Source organism: Mus musculus, chromosome 15, assembly GCF_000001635.26.
Source record: "Mus musculus strain C57BL/6J chromosome 15, GRCm38.p6 C57BL/6J".
Taxonomy (NCBI): Eukaryota; Metazoa; Chordata; class Mammalia; order Rodentia; family Muridae; genus Mus; species Mus musculus.
In genome coordinates, this window is record NC_000081.6 from 91,837,191 (window position 1) to 91,861,655 (window position 24,465).

The 24,465-nt window shown below is 39.4% G+C and overlaps 1 protein-coding gene across 1 annotated transcript; it reads left to right on the plus strand.

Annotated features, from left to right (window-relative positions):
* Positions 1 to 1,137: 1,137 nt before the first annotated feature.
* Positions 1,138 to 24,245, plus strand: Smgc (submandibular gland protein C). The gene is made up of 18 exons (NM_198927.3): positions 1,138 to 1,230; positions 4,142 to 4,273; positions 4,709 to 4,891; positions 5,261 to 5,323; positions 7,161 to 7,331; positions 8,256 to 8,345; positions 9,856 to 9,954; positions 10,725 to 10,895; positions 11,839 to 11,928; positions 13,370 to 13,468; positions 14,239 to 14,409; positions 15,353 to 15,442; positions 17,362 to 17,460; positions 19,362 to 19,448; positions 21,429 to 21,527; positions 22,449 to 22,619; positions 23,080 to 23,259; positions 23,357 to 24,245. The coding sequence occupies exons 1-18, from the start codon at positions 1,179 to 1,181 to the stop codon at positions 23,509 to 23,511; spliced, it is 2,202 nt and encodes a 733-aa protein (NP_945121.1). The 5' UTR covers positions 1,138 to 1,178; the 3' UTR covers positions 23,512 to 24,245.
* Positions 24,246 to 24,465: the final 220 nt, after the last annotated feature.

Sequence of the window (24,465 nt, forward strand, 5' to 3'; positions counted from 1 at the left end):
ATTCATGTGCACACAACCATCACGTTTGTGATTCAGAGGGGAGACTCACACGGCTTTCAGCAGATGTGTTACCCTAAACAGATAGAAAAGATTTTTAAGTAGTGTAATCTTTGGTGGGGTGAGGAGCACCCAGGTACATCATTGAAAGAAGGTAACAGAAATGTAGAGAAAGAGGAGGTTGCACGATGTGTTTATCATCTCACACAAATTTGCTGCTCTTCTAGGAATAATAAAACTCTTCTCTCTCCTTTAGCTTCTGCAGGTTTCTTGGTAGCAACTGGGTATCACTGAGAAGCAAATAGCAGCCCCGGAGCTATCTCTGGCTCTCCAGGGTTCACATCCATTGGGTAGCATGAAAGGCATCTTGATTTTCTTTTCCTATGCTCTTAAGCATGAAGCAGCCCTTCTCCTGCACTCAAACTTGAACTTTGTACAGATGTATAGTCCTTAAATCAGTGTCCTATTTAATCTTATTTCTGTCCTAAGACATTTCTTTTCTCATGTCAACATTTCTATCTATTTCTTCATATGTGTGTATCTGATTGTAAAGTGCACGGGACGGATGTGTAATTCATTAAAACAATAGGAATTTTTCAATAATAAAGTTAGGGCTGTGACAAGGATACATTCCTGTATTGTAGAATGTCTATACCTAGATGATAATTACATATATATCTCTAAAGAAATAACTATTTCGTATTAGTAGGCAAAGGCAAAGAGCTCTTTGTCTCAAGGTGAGTCAATGTTTAAAATACTTTTAAATTGTCAAAAGAAGGGCAATTTTAATACATCATAATATTTGAGTTCCTTGAAGCATTAAGACATTCATGATGATTGATAGGGCGCTGATCAAGGCATGTCATCAGCATATTTGAGGTTTAATCCTCAAGTTTTTAGTTCCTGGCTTTGCTATTTGCACAGGGTGGCAAGAAGGCATATTCTGTGGTTGGCGTAAGCTGGACTTGGATCAAGGCAGAAGCTGTCAGAGAAATTGGATACTAACCTGATGTGCAGTAGATTGCCTTTGCCTTGCTGCGATGTTTACCTGTGCTGTCACCACCAGGCTTGTCACTCCAACTGCTGGTCAGAGCCAGTGTTGAGATGGCCTATAAATACGCGGGCTAGAGTTGCCACGATGGGCCTGAACAGTCTCTACACTTAGGTCCCAGATCGTCACCATGAAGCTGATACTTCTGTACCTGGCTGTGGTGCTCTGCTTTGTTGGCAAAGGTAAAGAGTTTGAGCCTTTTTAATTTAGTGAATGCATGTATATTTCACGTTTAGTGTTCTGCACTTCTTCCTTGTGCTGCAAAGTAGGATAGTATGCAGGGATACGGCATTTTTATTACAGCAGATGTTACTTACACATTCAGAGGTGATCTTGGAGGTGTGTGTGTGTGTGTGTGTGTGTGTGTGTGTGTGTGTTACCCTTAAGGTCTGTTGCTCATTCTCAACTGAGTTTATGCGTTGACAACTATGTTTTGCGTTTTCATTTCCATTAAGTCTAGAATACTACACTGATAATTGCTGACTCACAAATCACGTCACTTCTAAAAGGATCAGTCCATCACTCAAACAAAATCTCATAGGGAAAACGGTTAGTAAACTAACCAGTTTCTTGCATGTTTTAAAAAGCCAGACTTATTGAAAGCATTCTGGTAACTTTAAAAATTGAGCAAAATTAAAAAAGTAAGAACAAGCAATAATTTGATAGTCAATCAAAATCAAATTTCTATGGTTTCACCAGCCATGACTTTAAAGAAAGAAGAAAAATTTAAAGGTCCTGGATAAATAGAAAAGTATTAGTTATAACTAAAGCCACACACACACACACACACACACACACACACACACACACACACATATGCACACACACACACATACACACACACACATGTAACCATGTGATCTATAATAAAATATAGATCTGGCAATGTGTGCATATATTTCTTATAATTTTTGTCCATTGTTCATTCTCACTAAAATAAAATAGATTAAGTTATTTTTTATTCTCATTTGTAACTAATACATTAATTAAGAAAATATTAGTGAAAATAAAATCAGGCAAAATTTAGATTTGGGACTTTTAGGTCAAGGATGTTATGGGAAAAAGAAGTAGTGTATTGACCAATATTAACTGGTAAGTTTTGTTGGCCTCTGTATTTTCAAGACTAGATTGCCCTGATATAGTGTGATTTTAGGTATAACAGGCCAATGTTTCCCCTAATCAAATGAGGGAATTTTATTTAATAACAAAGCTCTAAAACAATAAATTAGTATTGGAATATTAGTCATCGCATATAAAGAGGGGTTGTCCATAGTAAATTTTAAGGAAGAGTTGAAGTAAAAGTATTTTATTGTCTTTAAAGACATTATACTATTTCTGTTCTTATGTTTTTAAAAAGGAGGGACTGTTTTTCAGTACACCGAAAGGTCAGTATCTCTGAAAAATCGGTCTTTACTTTGTGAGACTACCTACACAAAGAAACAGAAAACACCCTCTTGGGTTTGCACTGTTTCCTCCTGGTTCCTCCTTCTTTCCTCCCATCCCTGAGGCAAACTCTTCAGGGCAGGTTGTTCTGGGATTTCAGTGTTTTCCTAAAGCCAAAAACTGACTAAGGGAGAGCAGGTGTTCAGCTCACATTGAATTTTCAACTTGAGCACGCATCTTGTTTTTTTCTACAGTTTCTGAAGGTCTCACCCGCTTTGGAGTGGCAGCTCTCTCCTCTCGCTCATGCGATTTAATACAATTTCTGTATGGTGGAAGGGCAATGCCTGCTCTCTGTTCCTAGGTCCCCTTTCTACTGCTTACCCACACTCAGATGGCAACTGACCCGGGCTACTTAAGCTAGTTTGTCTGTCCGGAATACACATCTCAGATGAGGCTGTGAGGGTTTTAGGTAATAGGCAAGGGAAAGAAGCAAGAATTTAAGTATGGCATTTACAAAATCTCCATATGCCTGAAGGGAACCTAGGGACAAATTCTTAACTGCAAATCACAGTTCTGATAGTAATTTACATGACACAGAAAATAACAGTGCTTTAAATAAGGAAAATAAATTAAAACAAAACAAAACAAACGTTTATATTGTACTGGAATCACATCTGTAAGCCATTCCTTCCTGGCCTTTGGCTGAATACTCTTGATTCTATTTTCAGGTGCCAATCAATACAACTTTATCAGAACACATGAGGGAAGTTTTCTATTTAATGGTACTGCTTTGCTGTTTGCCTTAATATATGCCTGTTGGTAGGTTGGAGGGGCGGCTGTTTACTTTGAGTCCCATGTTTTCCAGAAATAGTCCCAATTTCTAGAACTTTGGTTAGGATCAGATCATTAAGCCTAGAATTTATGTTGGAAAAACATGGTCAATTCAGGTTTAGAAAATTAGATTTATTAGCAAAGTAGAGGTTTGTGTTTGGTACCTGGTCTTTGGTATGGATTTAGTGTTGCATGAATTAATGGAAAAGATTTCTAATTTGTCTGTTTAGAATGAAAGAACCACGCTATTGTCCAGAGAAAGCAGCAATACAAATGTACTCAAAGGCCTTGCTTCTGGAAGAAAGAGATGCCGTCTTTGACCTAATTGTGGACTTTGGGAAAACCGTTTAAGCTATGATTATTGGTTTAGTTTTATTGTTTTGTCACGCAGATTAGAAAACTTTCCAGCTCTGTTTCTCCATGACAGTTACAAGGCTAACGATTGGGATTTTATTATTCTCAATGTAGTCTTCTTTAGGGATGAAAGGAAAGCAAAAAGAAGGTAAATTGGCAAAAGGGTAGCTCCGTAGGTTCTTAACTTCGGGAATCAAAGGCAGTGAAGGAAGCAAGGGTTAATAAAATTCTGTGACTCTTAGTGTTTTTTGAGACGGAATCATAGGAGATGTGGATATTGGCAGGAACCAGTAAAGCATCAGGAAGCATGACAAAGCTGTGGAGAGGCGTGTCTGTCACTAGACCAAGATGGAGGTTATTGATACAAAACAAAAGGCATGCATGTCCTCCTTTATTTAGTCAATCATTGTTTACCGATCCTCAAGACATTTCAATTTTCCATATGTTTCTCTTCGTTTTTTATGAAAGGGGAAAAGTCAAGATGTATCCATTCTCTCATGACAATATTGTTGTTGTTTCAAACAGCTAGATCTTTCAGAAATGGAGCTGGCTTCTATACTTCCCTAGGCGGTCAAATGAGAGTCTTTGATTTTAATAAAAAGACTCTGGATGCCAAGAGTTCTGGTGGGAGCAAAGATTACAATCTGTCTGATGGAGGTAACTGTAGTCACTGGATCTCGTCACTGTTGCTTTTCGAGGAAGATTTAGACTTTAATTATTTAAATGAATTAACTTGTGAAAAAAAGATCTTTTCCCAAATATGACATGAGCAATGAATCACCAGAGAGTTACCTTTAAAAATGTTTGTTTGTTTATTTATTTATTTATTTATTTATTTATACTTGCAATGGGAACTGCTGATTTGTAGCTCAAAAAAAAAAAAGAGTGAAGAAAGGTTCTGATGTTGGCTTTGGAATTTATAGCTTGAATTCTTTTGTTGTCAAAGCTTTTATTAGACAAATCATCAGAGAATCTGTTGTGAAGGCTATGCTTCTGGTGATTGAGATATTGTTTTCTAATATTTGTGCATGAAGTATTGGAGTTGAGAACCGTTTCACTATCTTTTGTGACATTCTTTTTACTATTCTGCAGGTAAAAGTAACTCGAGAAAGAATCTTAGTCCTGCTACTGGTGGCTCTGCAACACAACAGTCTAATTTAGATGACTCTCATGCACCCAATCTTGGAAAAAGTGAAACTATGCTGAGTCTGTTAGGTTACCTGGGAGCTTTTCGCCCTGTGCTTAGTGGCCTTACGTCTCTGCCCAGAGTAGGAGGTATTCTACCGGGACTCTTCTTCTGGGGGTTCACAAGGAGTTTCAAATGTCTTTTTATATTATGTGAGAGTAATATTTTAATTTAATGTGAATAGGAAGATCAGGGACTTTAATTTTAGATTTCTTTATTTCTTTTATTTTGCTTTTATATTGGGAGGTAACACTTGGTACTCTATTCTGGATAAAGTAGAGGAAGAAGACTGGAGTTAAAAATTGACCTGGTTGTTAATGAGTCTAGTAAAGATAGAGTTAATAATGCCAAAGAATAAACTGAAAGTGCTGTAGGTATTTCTATCCCCTTTGAATTTACATTTATTGGAGTCTATAGGTCTCCATGTGACAATGCTTCACATGACATACTTTCTGCAGGTGGTGCCCATGGTAATATCGGTTTAAGAGCTGAAATCAGCAGAAATGGTGTCAACCTGTCAGGTAGGCTACTTAAGATGTGTGGGTGAGCTTTGAATGGAAGAAGTGGATGAAAAACAAGGGCAGATGGGATTAGGTGCCGAGCATTTAGTGAAAGGAATGGAATGGCGAAAACTGTCTGGACAGGAGTTTACTGGACCTGAACCTATGAGACTCAGGGATGATGGTATTTCTCAGACCTCTACTAAAGTGGATCCTTCTGAGAATCTCAAATGGTTTCAAATCCATTATTTTGTAACTTGCATTTTCATGTTCCATCAAAGGGAAAAATAGTACAGGTTTTTCGATGGAAGCAAACATAGAGGATGCTTTGATTCTATTGTACAGACTTGGATGGAAAGTTGAGGATAATTTCAGGCTCAGAAGGAGGAGCAATGTTGGCAGTGGATCAAATAGTTGTCCTAAGCAGTTATGAACCAGCGAGGTTTAGATCCACTCAGTATCTTACAACATTGTGTTTTTCTGAAAGTGAAACTTTCCAAGTTATATGATATGGCATTGCTGAAAGAAGGGTAGAGCCAAATTTGAACTTGCAAATCTTGTTAAATGTTTCCCTCTGAATATAGCCTATGCTGGAAAACTCTGTGGTTATCTGCATTCAGGGCAAGTGTGGATAATACATATGGTCTCACCTATGATCTTTTGAAACTTAAACATTGTTGCATATGGTCTGGGGAATAAATTAACCTGTTTGGTTTCCCTTTGAGGGACCACATTGATCTTCTCTTTTGATGGAAAGGAAAGAAACAGGGGTAGATCTTGGAGTTTTCCTTGCAGAAACCACTGCGCTCTGTTTGGGGTAAGAAGATAAACAAGGATAGGTTTAGTGTAGACGCTGAACTTTCTGTGAAGTCAGAGTTTATGAGAAAGAAGACACAGTGTCTAAAAGGTGGTAGCGTATGGAGAATCCTATGGTCAGGGGTGATTTTTAATGTATTGGGATACGGAATTAAATATTTTGATCTAGGTTCTGATGAAAGTAACTTCCCTTCTATAGCTGATATCCATATAGCACAAAAAATTACATTGCTAATAAATGATTTGAGGAGATTATTTCAAAGGCCAAGGATCAATGCCAGTGGCTCCGGTAGCTAAGTTTCACTTGGTGGCAGTCAAGTCTGAATTATTTGTACTTGCAAACCTTTGTTAAATTAGCAGTTGCATTAGTTGCCATTTGTTAAACCTAGGTGCCTTGATAGAGGACTACTGAAATGAAGGACAGACATGGGGTTAGTTGTGGATCTGGAAAACCATTCTTTCCTAACAATGACCTTAGTGAACATGCAAGAAAAATTCGCTGACAATGCAGAGTCTGGGTGTGTTTCCCGTTATATAATCCGTAACCAGGTGTTATGATCACCTATGCATAATATAGTCTGACAACAACCTTCTAATAGTCTAACTGAACCGAGTGGGGAAAGGGATTATGTGCAGAGCATATACAACATAGAAATTTGGGGGAAGGACCAAGGACAAGACTTGAATTTTTTTGGACCTGCAAAATAATGACTCTCGGTAATGAGGCTAGGGAATACACACTGTAGTAAGCTGTGTGCTCCTGAGGATCTGAAACAAATTCAAGTCTCATTGTCTTTATCTTGGAATTTCATTTTTCAACAAAGAGAGAATTTGTATCTCCAGGCATAAAGGAGAGTCAGAAAAGATATTTTGTCTTTGTTTATATAGACCTTGAAGAACTAGACCAGACAATGCTAAGGGCTCTTGATACCCCATGATTTCCAGTAATCACACCATGAACAAAATTGTCCCCACAGAGTACAGATCTGAAAACTGATGCACATTCATATCATCATTATGCTTGTGATTTTACCTTTCCCAGGTGACTCAAGTGCAAGAGGTAGTCTGAATGTGAATCCGTTAAGTGGACTCTCCACCAAGTCAGGAAATGATGCCACCGTCCAGGGTCAACAAGCAGCTGCATCTGGTGGCTCTAAGCACAATGTAGAGAATAGCAGTTTATCTACAGGCTCTGCAACCTCCAACAAAGGAGGTATCCTGACCTGCATTCCTTTGCTATCCTGCCTATAACATTTACTGTGTTTTAAAATTCCCATGGAGGAAACATGTGCTTTTGTTGTGTGTTTGTGGATGTTTTAGAAAATGAAAGGAAGGTTGAAATGAAATTCAGATTTGAACTTTGAATTGCTTTGGTTTAGTCAGGACTAATCAGCAATCTTAACTTGAATGGATCCCCATAATTCAGTTACAGTCCTTAGAGTGTTGATTTTTCTCTCCACACACCAAATTATTTGAGGTGATGCTATTGAAATTTGACTGTCTTCGATTGTCAATCCTGAGCTTCATCAGGTGCATCCCTGAGATGAAGGCAGAGACAAGGGACCTGGACCATACACTATTGGAAGAAGGAGAGATGCCTGCAGGGGATCAGACCCTCTGCCTCAGCAGTGGGACCCAGTGAGATGTAAATGCAGTCAATAGTTTAGGTCATTACATTTCTCTGGATGGGATGGAATGCCATGTATTTTACTTGGTCATTGCTGAAGGAAGGGCAGAGGTAAATTTGAACTCGTAATGTCTGTTTGAAGTTCATGCTGTGATAATAACCAATGAATGATAGAAGGACCTTGGGAATCTGTGCTCAGTTCTGGTGTTGACAATAAGTGTAGTCTCACCTAGGACTTTTTTTTTTCCTAATTGTTGCTGATATGGTGAATTGGCTAAAATTCTCTCATTCAGACTTTCCATGGCGAGACCACAATGTTCGGTCTGGGTGATAAAAAAGAAAAAAAGGCTGCGTCTTGTTTAGATGTTGTTCTTTGTACCAAGTCAGTTTCTGTGAGAACATAGAAATTTTATGGAAAAGGATGGGTAGCTTATGTGTTACCATGCGGTCTGGCGATGACTATTGAGCTTCTGTACCATAATTCTAATGAAATTCCTTTCCCTCCTACAGCTGACAAACCAAGTGAACATCTGAGTAACCTTTTCCTTAAAGGACTGAAAGGAATAGTCGAACCGATCACAAGTGCTGCTGGTGGCTCAGGTAGTCAAGTGTCACTGTGTAGTCGTTAAACCTGAATTGTGCTGAGGTTCAGAACTCTTGTTTGTTGGCCGCTGATATTATCTATTTGTGAAATTTAGGTGCTTTGTTAGAAGGCTCTTCAGAACAAGGGAAGGCAACTGATATGTCATGAGCCTAGGTCCAACGGTGGGCTGACATTGATCTTAGTGCAAGTTGAAAGAATATTTCTTTGGCAATGAAGATTGTGGTTGTGTTTCCTGCCAGATATTTTATGATCATGTAGTTTTGATTATGTTTGAATAATACAGTCTGTCAAAAACTCTTAATATTTAGGCTGAACTTTGAATGGAAGAAGGCATTCATCTTGAGGCTTTACTGAACAGAATTTATGATCAGGAGAAAGGGACAATCCTGAAGTCTTCTGGAACTGGACACATGAGTGTCAGTGCTGATGCTGTGGGATCCCTTCTCTATTAGCTGGGCTTTTCTGAGAACTGTCAGTAGATTCAATTTTCTTCTTCTTCTTCTTCTTCTTCTTCTTCTTCTTCTTCTTCTTCTTCTTCTTCTTCTTCTTCTTCTTCTTCTTCTTCTCCTTCTCCTTCTCCTTCTCCTTCTCCTTCTCCTTCTCCTTCTCCTTCTCCTTCTCCTTCTCCTTCTCCTTCTCCTTCTCCTTCTCCTTCTCCTTCTCCTTCTCCTTCTCCTTCTCCTTCTCCTCCTCCTCCTCCTCCTCCTCCTCCTCCTCCTCCTCCTCCTCCTCCTCCTCCTTCTCCTTCTTCTCCTTCTCCTCCTTGTCCTCTTCTTCATTCTTCTCCTACTCCTCCTCCTTCTTCCCCTTCTTCTTCTTCTTCCCCCTCTTCCTCCTTTTCTTTCTCCTCCTCTTCATCCTCCTTCCCTTCATCGTCCTCCTCTTTCTTCTTCTCTTCCTCTCTGCATTCTTCTCCTCCACCTGCTTGTCTTCCTTCTATTCCTTCTTCTTCTCTTTCACCTCCTCCTCTTTCTCCTCCTTATCTGCTCCTTTTCCTCCTCTTTTTCCTTCTCTTCCTCCTTCTTCTCTTACTCTCCTTCTCCTCCTTCTCCTCGTTCAAATTCTCTTCTCCCTTGATCTATTTTTCTCAGATGTTCATTTCCTATAAAAGGGACAGAACTCGTGTGTTCAGTTTTGCAATTAAAAGGGTAGAGTTGATATTTCTTTGATTTTATAGATTAATTGGCCAGTGTTATCAGAATGGTGGAGCTAAATTGGATCTTGAAATCGATACTTGAATTTTGTCCTTTGACAGTAGCCTGTGGCCCAAAAATGACCTGTGAATCTACATACAAGGTCTAGGTTCAAGAGAGGCAAAAAACCAGGATAGTGTGTAGCTTGATAACTGTTGTTTTTGTCAAGTCAGTGTTTATGAGAACACAGACTCATGGCCTAACAAAGTAATCTATTATGCTGTGACAGGTGGTTAGGAGCAGATTGCTTGTTTGTTGAAAACAAAGAATGAATATTGAATGTTTGACCATTATTCTGATGATATCATTTTAGTTTCTTCGGCTGTCGAGAATCTTAAAGCACAAATAAAAAAATTCATAGAGCCCCTGACAGAGGATCATGGACCAACAAGCACTAGTGCCAGTGTCTCAGGTAGTAAAGAGTCACTGTGTAGCAGTGAAAGCTGACCTTCCAAATCCTTGCTTTATTGGCAGCCCTCCTGTCTTGTTTTGTTCTGTACCGTTCTGATTTGCATTGTTTTATTTCATTTTGTTTTGTGTCTTATCCCAGTTGTAGAGTCTGATGCCTTGGTAGAGGATTGGAAAAGTACTGGAGAGTTTTGTGGTTGGTCAATGGTCTGAGTCAAAGCCCATTGCTAACATTGATCTTAGTGAACACAGAATAAGATTTCTCTGACGAGATAAAACCTGGATATCTCTTGTCAAATATTGTATGAGGAGAGGTCTTTTTATCACTGTTTCCAAGCATAGTCTGTCGACAAACTTGATATAATCTGGCTGAACAGTGAGTGGAAGAAGGGATTCCATGCAGAGCAGTTAGTGAAAGGAATTCTGTGAGCCTGAGTGGAATTCTTCTGTAATTGGACACATGACTTTCAGTGATGAGGCTATGACATACTCCCTGCACCAAGCTGTGTTCTCTTCAATGATTGATGCAGATTTAAAGCTCATTGGCCTTATTTTTGATTTTCCTTTTCTATTAGACACAGAGAAATCTTTTATCCAGTTTTGTCCTTAGAGACAGTCAGCATGGATATATGGTCTTTGTATAGAACTTGATGAATTGGACCATGTGATTTTAAGCACCCTATGATCTCCATTAATCACACTGTGAATAAAGTTGTTCCACACATTGCAGATCTGAAGACTGATGCACATTATCTATGATTTTACCTTTCCCAGGTGACTCAAGTACAAGCAGTAGGCTGGATGGGCATTCATCAGATGGACTCTCCAAGGTGTCAGGAGATGATCCCACAGTCCAGGGTCACGATGTAGCTGCATCTGATGGCTCTAAGCAGAATGTAGAGGATAGCACTTTATCTACAGGCTCTGCAACCTCCAATGAAGGAGGTATCCTGACCTGCATTCCTTTGCATGCATATCCTGCCTATAACATTTACTGTGTTTTAAAATTCCCATGGAGGAAACATGTGCTTTTGTTGTGTGTTTGTGGATGTTTTAGAAAATGAAAGGAAGGTTGAAATGAAATTCAGATTTGAACTTTGAATTGCTTTGGTTTAGTCAGGACTAATCAGCAATCTTAACTTGAATGGATCCCCATAATTCAGTTACAGTCCTTAGAGTGTTGATGTTTCTCTCCACACACCAAATTATTTGAGGTGATGTTATTTGAAATTTGACTGTCTTAGATTGTCAATCCTGAGCTTCATCAGGTGCATCCCTGAGATGAAGGCAGAGACAAGGGAACTGGACCATATACTATTGGAAGAAGGAGAGATGCCTGCAGGGGATCAGACCCTCTGCCTCAGCAGTGTGACCCAGTGAGATGTAAATGCAGTCAATAGTTTAGGTCATTACATTTCTCTGGATGGGATGGAATGCCATGCATTTTACTTGGTCATTGCTGAAGAAGGGCAGATGAATTTGCAATTTCTGTTTGAAGTTCATGCTGTGACAATAACCAAAGACAAAAGGACCTTAGGATGTCTGCTCTGTTCTGGTGTTGACAACAGGTACAGTCTAGCCTAGGACCCTTTGAACTCTGAGTGATAGTGATATGGTGAAATGGCTAAGTTTATCTCATTCAGACTTTCCATGGGGAGATCACCATTTTCTGTTTGGGTGATAAAAGAGAAAGAAGGCTGCATCTTGTTTAAATGTTGTTCTTTGTACCAAGTCATTTTTTTGTGAGAACATAGAAAATTTGTGGAAAAATGTAGGTAGCTTACTTATTGCCAAGTGGTCTGTTGATTACTTTCAACTTGTCTCAATACAAAGTATGAATATTGAATTTCTGTCCTATATTCTAATGAAATCTGTTTCCTTTCTACAGATGACAAATCTAGTGACAATTCAAGTAACACTTTCAGGGAAGATTTGGAAAAAATATTAGAACAGATCACAAGTGCTCCTGGTGGCTCAGGTAGTCAAGTGTCAATGTGTAGTTGTCAAACCTGAATTGTGCTGAGGTTCAGAACTCTTGTTTGTTGGCCGCTGATATTATCTATTTGTGAAATTTAGGTGCTTTGTTAGAAGGCTCTTCAGAACAAGGGAAGGCAACTGATATGTCATGAACCTAGGTCCAATGGTGTGCTGACATCAATATAGTTCAAGTGAAAGAATATTTCTTTGGCAATAAAGATTGTGGTTGTGTTTCCTGCCAGATATTTTATGATCATGTAGTTTTGATAATGCTTGTATAATACAGTCTGCCAAAAACTCTTAGTATTTAGGCTGAACTTAGAGTGGAAGAAGGCATTCATCTTGAGGCTTTACAGAACAGAATTTATGATCAGGAGAAAAGGGACAATCCTGAATTCTTCTGGAACTGGACACATGAGTGTCAGTGCTGATGCTGTGGCATCCTTTCTCTATTCCCTGTTCTTTTCTGAGAATTGTCAGTAGATTCAAATTTTCTTCTTCTTCTTCTTCTTCTTCTTCTTCTTCTTCTTCTTCTTCTTCTTCTTCTTCCTCTTCTTCTTCTTCCTCTTCTGCATTCTTCTTCTCCTCCTCCTCCTCCTCCTCCTCCTCCTCCTTCCCCTTCCCCTTCCCCTTCCCCTTCCCCTTCTTCTTCTTCTTCTTCTTCTTCTTCTTCTTCTTCTTCTTCTTCTTCTTCTTCTTCTTCTTCTTCTTCTTCTTCTTCTTCTTCTTCTTCTTTTTCTTCTTCTTCTTCTTCTCCTTCCTCCTCTTTTTTTCTCCTCCTCTTCATCCTCCTCCCCTTCATCGTCCTCCTCTTTCTTCTTCTCCTCTTCCTCCTCTGCATTCTTCTCCTCCACCTGCTTGTCTTCCTTCTATTCCTCCTTCTTCTCCTCTTTCACCTCCTCCTCTTTCCCCTCCTCATCTGCACCTTTTCCTCCTCTTTTTCCTTCTCTTCCTCCTTCTTCTCTTCTTCTCCTTCTCTTCCTTCTCCTCATTCAAATTCTTTTCTCCCTTGATCTATTTTTCTCAGATTTTCATTTCCTATAAAAGGGACAGAACTTGTGTCTTCAGTTTTGCAATTAAAAGGGTAGAGTTGATATTTCTTTGATTTTATAGATTAATTGGCCAGTGTTATCAGAATGGTGGAGCTAAATTGGATCTTGAAATCGGTACTTGAATTTTGTCCTTTGACAGTAGCCTGTGGCCCTAAAATGACCTGTGAATCTACATACAGGGTCTAGGTTCAAGAGAGGCAAAAAACCAGGATAGTGTGTAGCTTGATAACTGTTGTTTTTGTCAAGTCAGTGTTTATGAGAACACAGAATCATGGCCTAACAAAGTAATCTATTATGCTGTGACAGGTGGTTAGGAGCAGATTGCTTGTTTGTTGAAAACAAAGAATGAATATTGAATGTTTGACCATTATTCTGATGATATCATTTTAGTTTCTTCGGCTGTCGAGAATCTTAAAGCACAAATAAAAAAATTCATAGAGCCCCTGACAGAGGATCATGGACCAACAAGCACTAGTGCCAGTGTCTCAGGTAGTAAAGAGTTACTGTGTAGCAATGAAAGCTGACCTTCCAAATCCTTGCTTTATTGGCAGCCCTCCTGTCTTGTTTTGTTCTGTACCGTTCTGATTTGCATTGTTTTATTTCATTTTGTTTTGTGTCTTATCCCAGTTGTAGAGTCTGATGCCTTGGTAGAGGATTGGAAAAGTACTGGAGAGTTTTGTGGTTGGTCAATGGTCTGAGTCAAAGCCCATTGCTAACATTGATCTTAGTGAACACAGAATAAGATTTCTCTGACGAGATAAAACCTGGATATCTCTTGTCAAATATTGTATGAGGAGAGGTCTTTTTATCACTGTTTCCAAGCATAGTCTGTCGACAAACTTGATATAATCTGGCTGAACAGTGAGTGGAAGAAGGGATTCCATGCAGAGCAGTTAGTGAAAGGAATTCTGTGAGCCTGAGTGGAATTCTTCTGTAATTGGACACATGACTTTCAGTGATGAGGCTATGACATACTCCCTGCACCAAGCTGTGTTCTCTTCAATGATTGATGCAGATTTAAAGCTCATTGGCCTTATTTTTGATTTTCCTTTTCTATTAGACACAGAGAAATCTTTTATCCAGTTTTGTCCTTAGAGACAGTCAGCATGGATATATGGTCTTTGTATAGAACTTGATGAATTGGACCATGTGATTTTAAGCACCCTATGATCTCCATTAATCACACTGTGAATAAAGTTGTTCCACACATTGCAGATCTGAAGACTGATGCACATTATCTATGATTTTACCTTTCCCAGGTGACTCAAGTACAAGCAGTAGGCTGGATGGGCATTCATCAGATGGACTCTCCAAGGTGTCAGGAGATGATCCCACAGTCCAGGGTCACGATGTAGCTGCATCTGATGGCTCTAAGCAGAATGTAGAGGATAGCACTTTATCTACAGGCTCTGCAACCTCCAATGAAGGAGGTATCCTGACCTGCATTCCTTTGCATGCATATCCTGCCTATAACATTTACTGTGTTTTAAAATTCCCATGGAGGAAACATGTGCTTTTGTTGTGTGTTTGTGGATGTTTTAGAAAATGAAAGGAAGGTTGAAATGAAATTCAGATTTGAACTTTGAATTGCTTTGGTTTAGTCAGGACTAATCAGCAATCTTAACTTGAATGGATCCCCATAATTCAGTTACAGTCCTTAGAGTGTTGATGTTTCTCTCCACACACCAAATTATTTGAGGTGATGTTATTTGAAATTTGACTGTCTTAGATTGTCAATCCTGAGCTTCATCAGGTGCATCCCTGAGATGAAGGCAGAGACAAGGGAACTGGACCATATACTATTGGAAGAAGGAGAGATGCCTGCAGGGGATCAGACCCTCTGCCTCAGCAGTGTGACCCAGTGAGATGTAAATGCAGTCAATAGTTTAGGTCATTACATTTCTCTGGATGGGATGGAATGCCATGCATTTTACTTGGTCATTGCTGAAGAAGGGCAGATGAATTTGCAATTTCTGTTTGAAGTTCATGCTGTGACAATAACCAAAGACAAAAGGACCTTAGGATGTCTGCTCTGTTCTGGTGTTGACAACAGGTACAGTCTAGCCTAGGACCCTTTGAACTCTGAGTGATAGTGATATGGTGAAATGGCTAAGTTTATCTCATTCAGACTTTCCATGGGGAGATCATCATTTTCTGTTTGGGTGATAAAAGAGAAAGAAGGCTGCATCTTGTTTAAATGTTGTTCTTTGTACCAAGTCATTTTTTTGTGAGAACATAGAAAATTTGTGGAAAAATGTAGGTAGCTTACTTATTGCCAAGTGGTCTGTTGATTACTTTCAACTTGTCTCAATACAAAGTATGAATATTGAATTTCTGTCCTATATTCTAATGAAATCTGTTTCCTTTCTACAGATGACAAATCTAGTGACAATTCAAGTAACACTTTCAGGGAAGATTTGGAAAAAATATTAGAACAGATCACAAGTGCTCCTGGTGGCTCAGGTAGTCAAGTGTCAATGTGTAGTTGTCAAACCTGAATTGTGCTGAGGTTCAGAACTCTTGTTTGTTGGCCGCTGATATTATCTATTTGTGAAATTTAGGTGCTTTGTTAGAAGGCTCTTCAGAACAAGGGAAGGCAACTGATATGTTGTGAACCTAGGTCCAATGGTGTGCTGACATCGATATAGTTCAAGTGAAAGCATATTTCTTTGGCAATGAAGATTGTGGTTGTATTTCCTGCCAGATAGTTTATGATCTTGTAGTTTTGATAATGTTTGCATAATACAGTCTGCCAAAAACTCTTAATATTTAGGCTGAACTTAGAGTGGAAGAAGGCATTCATCTTGAGGCTTTACAGAACAGAATTTATGATCAGGAGAAAGGGACAATCCTGAAGTCTTCTGGAACTGCACACATGAGTGTCAGTGCTGATGCGGTGGCATCCCTTCTCTACTAGCTGGGCTTTTCTGAGAATAGGAAATTCCTCCTCCTCATCCTTTCTCTCTTCTTCCTCCCCTTTAATCTTCTTCTACTCTTCCTCCTCCTCCTCTTTCTTCTCTTTCTCTTTTTTCTCCTCTTTCTTCTCCTCCTTTTCTCCTCTTCCTCCTCTTCCTTCTCCTCTTTCTCCTACTCTTCGTTCTCCTACCCCCTCTCATTCTCCTTTTCCTCCTCCTCTTTTTCCTCCTCTGTCTTATCCTCATCTTCCTTCATCTATTTGTTTCAGATTTTCATTTCCTATAAAGGGGAGAGAACAAGTGTTTTCAGTTTTTCAGTTAAAAAGGATAGATTGGATATTTTGGTTGATTGTATAATCCATGAAAATGGGCTACTGGATTCTCTGGGCACTTGATAGTCCATGATCTCTAGGAATAAAGTAATGAACACACTTTTCTCCATAAGTTCCAGTTATGATGAGGATGCACAGGCTGTCATTCTTATTGTTATGATTTTACCTCCATTAGTTGACTCAAGAGAAAACTGTAGGGTGCATCTTTCAGATGGAGTCTCCCCAGTCAGGAGACTCTAGGACATTCCAGGGTCAACAAGTATCTGGAACTGGTAGGATTTCACTAGGTTAAAGTGACCAGCAGTCAGTCTACAGTCTGCATCCTCCAATGATGGAAACAAGAGTGTCACATCCTAACCTGCCTTGGAGTCTGTGTATGGCCTGCTTTCAGCATGCACTTTGATTTTAAATTCCTTGTTGAAGAAAGCCTTGTTCTCACCAGCTGGTTCTTAATGTGTTTGAGGATGACAGAACAGTCGATACTACATTCAAAGTTAGATTTGAATCACATTGGCTTGTTGATGATGAATTTGTAAACTTAAATTAAATGGCTCTGTTAACTCGTGTATAGACCTTAGAATGTTGATTCTCCCTTTCTCAGACCACAGTTTTCAAAACCTTAGTCTCTTAAAATCTCCATCCTAAAATATGTCAGTGTGCAAGCCTAAGAGAGTCACTAATAGGTTAAATATGATTCTAAAAAGGAGTGATTCCTGCAGATGGCCAGGCCATCAGCCTGAGCAAATGAATACCTGAGTTCTAAATTGAGTCAATCTTTTAGAGCATTCATTTCTCTGAACGTGGAAGATTTCAAGTTATTTAATTGGCCAGTGTTATTGGAAGGGTGGAGCTAAATTGGACCTTGAAATCTGTACTTGAAACTTGTCCTCTGACAGTGGCCTGCACTAAAATGTTCCTGTGAATCTACATCCAGGGCCTTGGTTCAAGAGAGGCAAAGAATCAGGATAGTGGGTAGAGTGATAACTGTTCTGTTTGTCAGTGTTTGTGAGAACAAAGAACAATGGCCTAAAAGGTAGTCGATTATGTCATTGCAGGTGATTAGCACAGATTGTTTAATTTGTTGAAAACAAAGAATGAATATTACATGTTTGACCAAAAATCTGATACATTTTAGTTTCTACAGTTAACAACCCTGATGAAGATAGACTCATAAGCATCATAGAGAACTTAGCTGGCCACATTCAACAGTCTGTCACTGAAGCCAGTCAATCAGGTAGTCAAATATCAGTATGTGACAGTGAAATCTGACCCTCCAAACCCTTGCTTTATCGGCAGCTGTCACGTTTTGTTTCATTTTGTTTTGCTTTGCTTTGCTTCTTATCCCAGTTGTAGAGTCTGGGCGCCTTGGTAGAGGATTGGTAAAGTGTAGGACAGTGTTGTGGTTGCTCAATGGTCTGGGTCAAAAAAATTGCTAACATTGATCTTAGTGAACATGGAAGATTTCTCTGATGAGATAAATCCTGAATGTTTCCGTTTCCTGTCAAACATTTTATGAGGAGATGTCTGTTGTTCACCTTTGACAAAAATAGTCTGTCACCATCCTTCTAATTATATGGCTTAACTATGAGTGGAAAGAGGCATTGTGTGCAGAGCATTAAATGAAAAAATTGTTGTGCCCCGGACTGATGAGCAACGTGAAATCTTTTGGAACTGGACCCATGACTTCCGGGATGGTTCTAGGGCATATGCACTGTGCTGTGTCTTCCTGAGGATTTGAAATAGATTCAGAACCCATTGTCTTTGCCTTGGATTTTCAGGTTCTATCAAACTGAGAGCATTCATTTCCACAGTTCTGCCATTAGAGAGGGTCAGAGAGGATATAGTGTCTTTTTATAGACCCTGACGAATTGGACCATGTGATTCTAAGTGCTCTTAATAACCCATTGTACCCACTAATCACACCAGGAACAAACTCGCTCCCACACAGCGCAGATCTGAAGACTGATGTATAGTCACATCATCTTTATCTTATGATTTTTACCTTTGCCAGGTGACTCAAGTGGAAGCAGTAGGCTCAATCTGCATCCCGATCACGGTCTCTTCACAGAGTTAGGAGATGGCCCTATACTCCAGGGTCAACACACAGTTGCACCTGGCAGACGTGACCAGAATGTAGATATTCACAGTCCTTCTAAAGGGTCTACAACCCCGATGAAGTAAATATAGGTGGCTCAGGTTTCCTGACCTGCACTCCTTTCCATGGGTCTCCTGCCTATAACATTAAAATATATTTTGTTCTAATTTCCTATGGAGGAGACACATGCTGTCATTGTGTGATTGTTGTTATGTTAGAAATGAAAGCAAGGTTGAAATGAGATTCACATTTGAACTTTAAGTCACTTTGGGTTAGTGGGTACTAATCAGCAATCTTAAATTGAATGGATCCCCATAATTCAGTTACAGTCCTTAGAGTGTTGATGTTTCTCTCCACACACCAAATTATTTGAGGTGATGCTATTGAAATTTGGCTGTCTTCGATTGTCAATCCTGAGCTTCATCAGGTGCATCCCTGAGATGAAGGCAGAGACAAGGGAACTGGACCATACACTATTGGAAGAAGGAGAGATGCCTGCAGGGGATCAGACCCTCTGCCTCAGCAGTGGGACCCAGTGAGATGTAAATGCAGTCAATAGTTTAGGTCATTACATTTCTCTGGATGGGATGGAATGCCATGCATTTTACTTGGTCATTGCTGAAGGAAGGGCAGAGCTAAATTTGAACTCGTAATGTCTGTTTGAAGTTCATGCTGTGACAATAACCAATGATAAAAGGACCTTGGGAATCTGTGCTCAGTTCTGGTGTTGACAATAAGTGTAGTCTCACGTAGGACCTTTTGAACTCTAATTCTTACTGATATGGTGAAATGGCTAAATTTATCTCATTCAGACTTTCCATGGTGAGACCACACTATTTTTCTCTTTTGGGGTGATAAAAAAGAAAGAAGGATGGATCTAGGTTAGGTGCTGTTCTTTCTACCGAATCAGTCTTTGTGAGAATGTAGAAAATTTGTGGAAAATGTGGTAATTTGTGTATTATTTCATGGTCTGGTGATGACTTTAAATTTGTGTCAATATTCTGCCCTGTGTTCTGATGAAATCCCTTTCCTTCCTACAGCTGAAAGGCCTAATGCACAATCAAGCAACAACTTGTCAGGAAAATTGGAACCAAAGTATGAGAACCCGACTAATGGCAGTAGCTCAGGTAGTCAAGTGTCAGTCTGTGGTCGTCAAACCTGAATTGTGCTGAGGTTCAGAACCCTTGTTTGTTGGCAGCTGAATATTTTCCAGGTGTAAAGTCCTTTTTTGAGGACTATTAGAGTGAAAAGAATAGTTGTGATATATCATGCATCTGTTTCGAATTGTTTGTGTCATTGATATTAATGAAAATCACAGATATCTCTGGAAATGAAGATGGTTGTAGTAGTAGTAGTTCTCCCCCTCCCCCCTCCTCCCCCTCCCCCCTCTCCTCCTCCTCCTCCTCCTCCTCCTCCTCCTCCTCCTCCTCCTCCTCCTCCTCCTCCTCCTCCTCCTCCTCCTCCTCCTCCTCCTCCTCCTCCTCCTCCTCCTCCTCCTCCTTCTTCTTCTTCTTCTTCTTCTTCTTCTTCTTCTTCTTCTTCTTCTTCTCACTCTCCCCCTCCTCCTCCTCCTTCTTTTTCTTTAAATATTTTATGATCCTATATTTTTGATCATGTTTTCATAATGCAGTTTGCCAAAAATAATTCTGATAATGTGGCTGAAATGTGAATGGCAGAAGGCATTTGGTGTAGAGCATTTCCAGAATGGATTTTTCTGGTTAGAAAAAGGGACATTCCTGAAGTCGTCTGGAGCTGGACCCATGAGGCAGGGGTAACATGTGCCATACCCTTTCTAGCTAGTTAGGTCCTTCTGAAAATTGTCAATAGGTTCAGTCTTCCTCTTCCTCCTCATCTGCCTCCTCCTCCTCCTTTTTATACTCAGAATTTCATTTCCTATAAAAGGTAGAGAACTAGTTTCTCCGGTCGTTCCATTTAAAATGGTCAGAGTAGATGTTTTAGCTTTGTTTGTGTAGACCTCTATGAAAATTGACCATAGGGTTCTCATTGCTCTTGATAGCCCATGATCACCAGTCATCAAGTTCTGAGCATACTCTCTCCCCACAGAGTTCTGTTCACTAGATGCTCAGGCAATCATCAGCCTGTTATGATTTATGCTTGTCAAGTGACTGAAGTGAAAGCCTAGGCTCATAGGTCAGACGGAGTTTCTACAGAGTCAGGAAATCCTGTGATATGCGAGGGTAAAGAGCAGCTTCATCTGGTCGTAATAACCACATTGAAGTGATTCGATGCCATTCCACGGGGTCTGGAACCTACAATGATGGAAAAAAACCAGTGGCTTGGGTATCCCATTCTGATCCATGGATGTCCTGCTTTTAGCATGCACTTTTATTTTAAATTCTGTGTTTTGGAAATACTTGTTCTCTTTAGCTGGGGTCTGTATGTAGTAAAGAATGACAGAAAAGGTGAAATTACATACAACTTTGAATGTTGCGTCCCATTGGCTTGGTGATGATGAATTTGTAAACGTAAATTAAATGATTAATTCATGTGTAGACCTCAGAATGGTGATCCTTCCTTCCTTAGACCACAGGATGTGTGTTGATCAGTATTCACACTTTACTATCTTAAAATATGAATCATTAAATATGTTAACGTGCAAACCTAAGTTCAAGAGCGTGACAAAGGAACATGGCCAAATAGGATGACATAAAGGAGGGATTCCTGCAGGCTGCCAGGCCATCAGCCTAAGCACGTGAATACCTGAGTTTTAAATTGAGTTAATCTTTTTAGAGCATTCATTTCTCTGAAAGTGAAAGATTTTACATTATTTGATTGGCCAGTGATATTGGAAGGGCAGAGCTAAGTGGGACCTTGAAATTTGTAGTTGAAATCCATCCTCTGACAATAGCCTGTAGTAAAACATTCTCGGGAATCTCTGCTCATGGCATAGGTTCAAATAAGGCCAAGAAACAAGGCAGGATGTAGCTCGGAAGCTGTACTTTTTTTTTCAAGTCAATGTTTATGAGAACAAAGAACCATGGCCTAAATGGTAGCAGACTGTGTTGTGCCAAGTGGTTAGGAGCAGATTGTTTCTTTGTTGAATGAATAGTAAATGTTTGACCAATATTCTGATGGTAACATTTTAGCTTCTTCAGCTGACAAGCCTTATGAAGAGGGAATGAGAAAATTGTTAAAGTTCTTAGAAGAGCAATATGGACAAACAGGAACTGATGCCAGTGTCTCAGGTAGTCAAGAGTCACTCTGTGACAGTGAAAGCCAAACCTCCAAATCTTTGCTTTATTGGAGGCTGTCCTGTTTTGTTTTGTTTTGTTTTGTTTTGTTTTGTTTTGTTTTGTTTTGTTTGGTTTGGTTTGGTTTGGCTTGGCTTGGCTTGGCTTGGCTTGGCTTGGTTTGGTTTGGTTTGGTTTGGTTTGGTTTGGTTTAGATTGGTTTGGTTTGGCTTGACTTGGTTTGGCTTGGCTTGGTTTGGTTTGGTTTGTTTTTTTTTTCCCCATTTGTAGAGTCTGATGCTTTGGTAGAGGATTCCTTAAGTGCAAGACAGTGTTGTGATTGATCAATGGTCTGGGTCAAAGCCCATTGCTGACACTGATTTTTGTGAATTTGGAAGAAGATTTTTCTGATAAGCTAAAACCTGGATGTTTCTTGTCAGATATTTTTATGAGGAGGTTTTTTGATCACCTTTGCCAAACACAATTTGCCAACAACTATGCAATCGTCTGGCTGAACTGTGAGGGGAAGAAGGAATTCCATGCACAGCATTTAATGAAAAGAATTTTGTGACCTGGTCTGATGAGTGATTTGAATTCTTTTGGAAATGGACCCATGGCTTTCATTGATGTGGCTTAGGGCCTACACACTGCACTATGTTGTGTCCTCCTGAGGATTTGAAAAAAGATCCAAAATTCATTGTCTTTAACTTGGATTTTCATTTTCTATAAACTGGAGAGAATTTGTTTCTCCAGTTTTGCCTTTAGAGAGGATCAGAATGGTTATATTGCCTTTGTTTGTATAGACCTTGATCAGTTGGACCATTTGACGCATGGTCTTCAATAATCACACCATGAATAATTGTCCCCACATAGAGCAGATCTGAAGATTGATGCACATCCATATCATCATTGTTCTTGTGATTTTACCTTTCCCAGGAATGTCAAGTGAAAGTAGTAGGTCGAATGTGCATCTATCAGATGGATTCTCCATGGAGTCAGGAGATGATGCCACAGTCCAGGGTCAACAAGCAGCTGCATCTGGTGGCCCTAAGCAGAATGTAGAGAGCAGCAATTCATCTACAGGCTCTGCAACCTCCAATGGAGGAGGTATCCTGTCCTGCATTCCTTTGCATGCATATCCTGCCTATAACATTTACTGTGTTTTAAAATTCGTATGGAGGAAATATGTGCTCTCATGGTGTGTTTGTGGATATGTTAGAAAATGAAAGGAAGTTTGAAATGAAATTCAGATTCGCACTTTGAATCTCTTTGGTTTAGTGATGATTCGTCAATGGAGAAATGAAAAGTAAATGTTTTGCTGTTGTTGTGTTGTTGTTGTTGTTATTGTTGTTGTTGTTTAGAGTCATTCTGGTTAAAATGAGCTCTCTTGTTCCTGATTATGGTGGTGTAGACTTTGAGGGAGAAGGCTGACACAGCTATGAGAGCTCTAGTTATCCTAGGGTCTCTAATAATCTAGCTGTGATCATCCTGGTTCCCACACACTGTAGATGTGAAGAAGAATACATAGCTAACGTCATCCTTGTGGTTGTTATTTTGCCTTTGTCAGGTGACTCCAATGAAGTAAGAGGGCCAAGCTCCTCAGCAGTAGACTCCACAGATTCAGGAGACCGTGGGAATCTGGCTGATAAACAAGGACCTGGGTTTAATGGACCTGAGGGGGTTGGAGAGAATAATGGTGGATCTTTCAGGGCTGGAAGCTTGGATACTGGAAGTAAGAGTGACTCAGGTATCTTGACCTGCATTCCATTCCTAAAATGTCCCAGTAAATATCCTCCTTCATAATTGTTCTTAATCGTGTTTGATTTCCCCCCCACCCCCCCCAGGAAGCCATAATTTGTCTTCTGGGTCTGGAAGTAGAAGTAATGTTTCCACTGGTGGTGAACCTTCTGACAAAAACGAACCTGCTGACCCTGGTGTTAGTGGCAGAGTTACCTGTCCTACTGGCAAGACCCAATCTGGATCTCCTTCTGTGGCTTAGATATTTAGAGTCATCTCTCATTTGAAAGTCATGATTTTTGAAATCTACTTTTAAAGCAACAATGAAAATCATATTCATAATTTGCAATCAAGTCAGGTTTTGGGGATCATAATCTACTTAGTTATTATCAGATAGAAGCCTTTTATCTTTTACTGGCATGTAAGGAGGCAGGGCTGTTGTCTGTTTCCTTACTTGTCTTCTTTCTAAAGTGATTTGGATTCTGCTGCAGAAGTTAGTGTCATTGTGGATATATTTGGCTTAATCTTTATATCCTGGATGTGGAGTTGATTGGCTAGGTGATTTTTGCAGATACATTTTGGAGATGCATAGCCATGTTGATCCATTTTTGCAATAGCACAGGAATTCTACAAAGTGTTAAGATAGTGTTTGTGACTGGTCATCCACTTTGATTTCTTTAACTCTTAGGAATTAGTAAAAAAATGCCCTCTCATATCAATGTGGCCTTTAGACCTTCTGAAATGAGCATTCAAAAAAAATATTCAGTATTTATTGGAACATGATATTAGGTTTAATATCTGTGTAGAGTGAGAAATCTAAAAATCAAATGATAATGTCATTTTGTAATAATGTTGACCTTATCTCAGGATTGACTCTTAATCTGCTAAAAATGGCTTTGTCATACAGTAATAAAATTGTATTTTAGTTGGTCTTCATCTTTGGGTATAAACATTCATAGCCATCACATATTTTAAACTAATAAAATTGAAATTATTATCCTTTGTTTCTGATTTTATTTAATTGTCGTTGTATGGAAGTAGTCAGGAGACACTGAGTTTTGCATTCTGTACTCGTTGACAAGAGGTCAGATATTCAGCCTTTATTTTTTGTTGCTGTTGTTGTTGAGACATGTGTTCTGAATTAGTATCTTTCCTTGTTTTTTAAAGCAAAGTTTGAGTTTATTAAGGACAAGTTTTAATGTATTTTTTAAGGGAG

Excerpts from the sequence above, each read along its gene's own strand:
- Smgc (NM_198927.3), top strand. The coding sequence starts at position 1,179 with ATGAAGCTGATACTTCTGTACCTGGCTGTGGTGCTCTGCTTTGTTGGC. Across the intron at positions 15,443-17,361 it reads AAGTGCTCCTGGTGGCTCAG|TTTCTACAGTTAACAACCCT; the intron begins GTAGTCAAGTGT and ends GATACATTTTAG. Across the intron at positions 22,620-23,079 it reads TGCAACCTCCAATGGAGGAG|GTGACTCCAATGAAGTAAGA; the intron begins GTATCCTGTCCT and ends TGCCTTTGTCAG.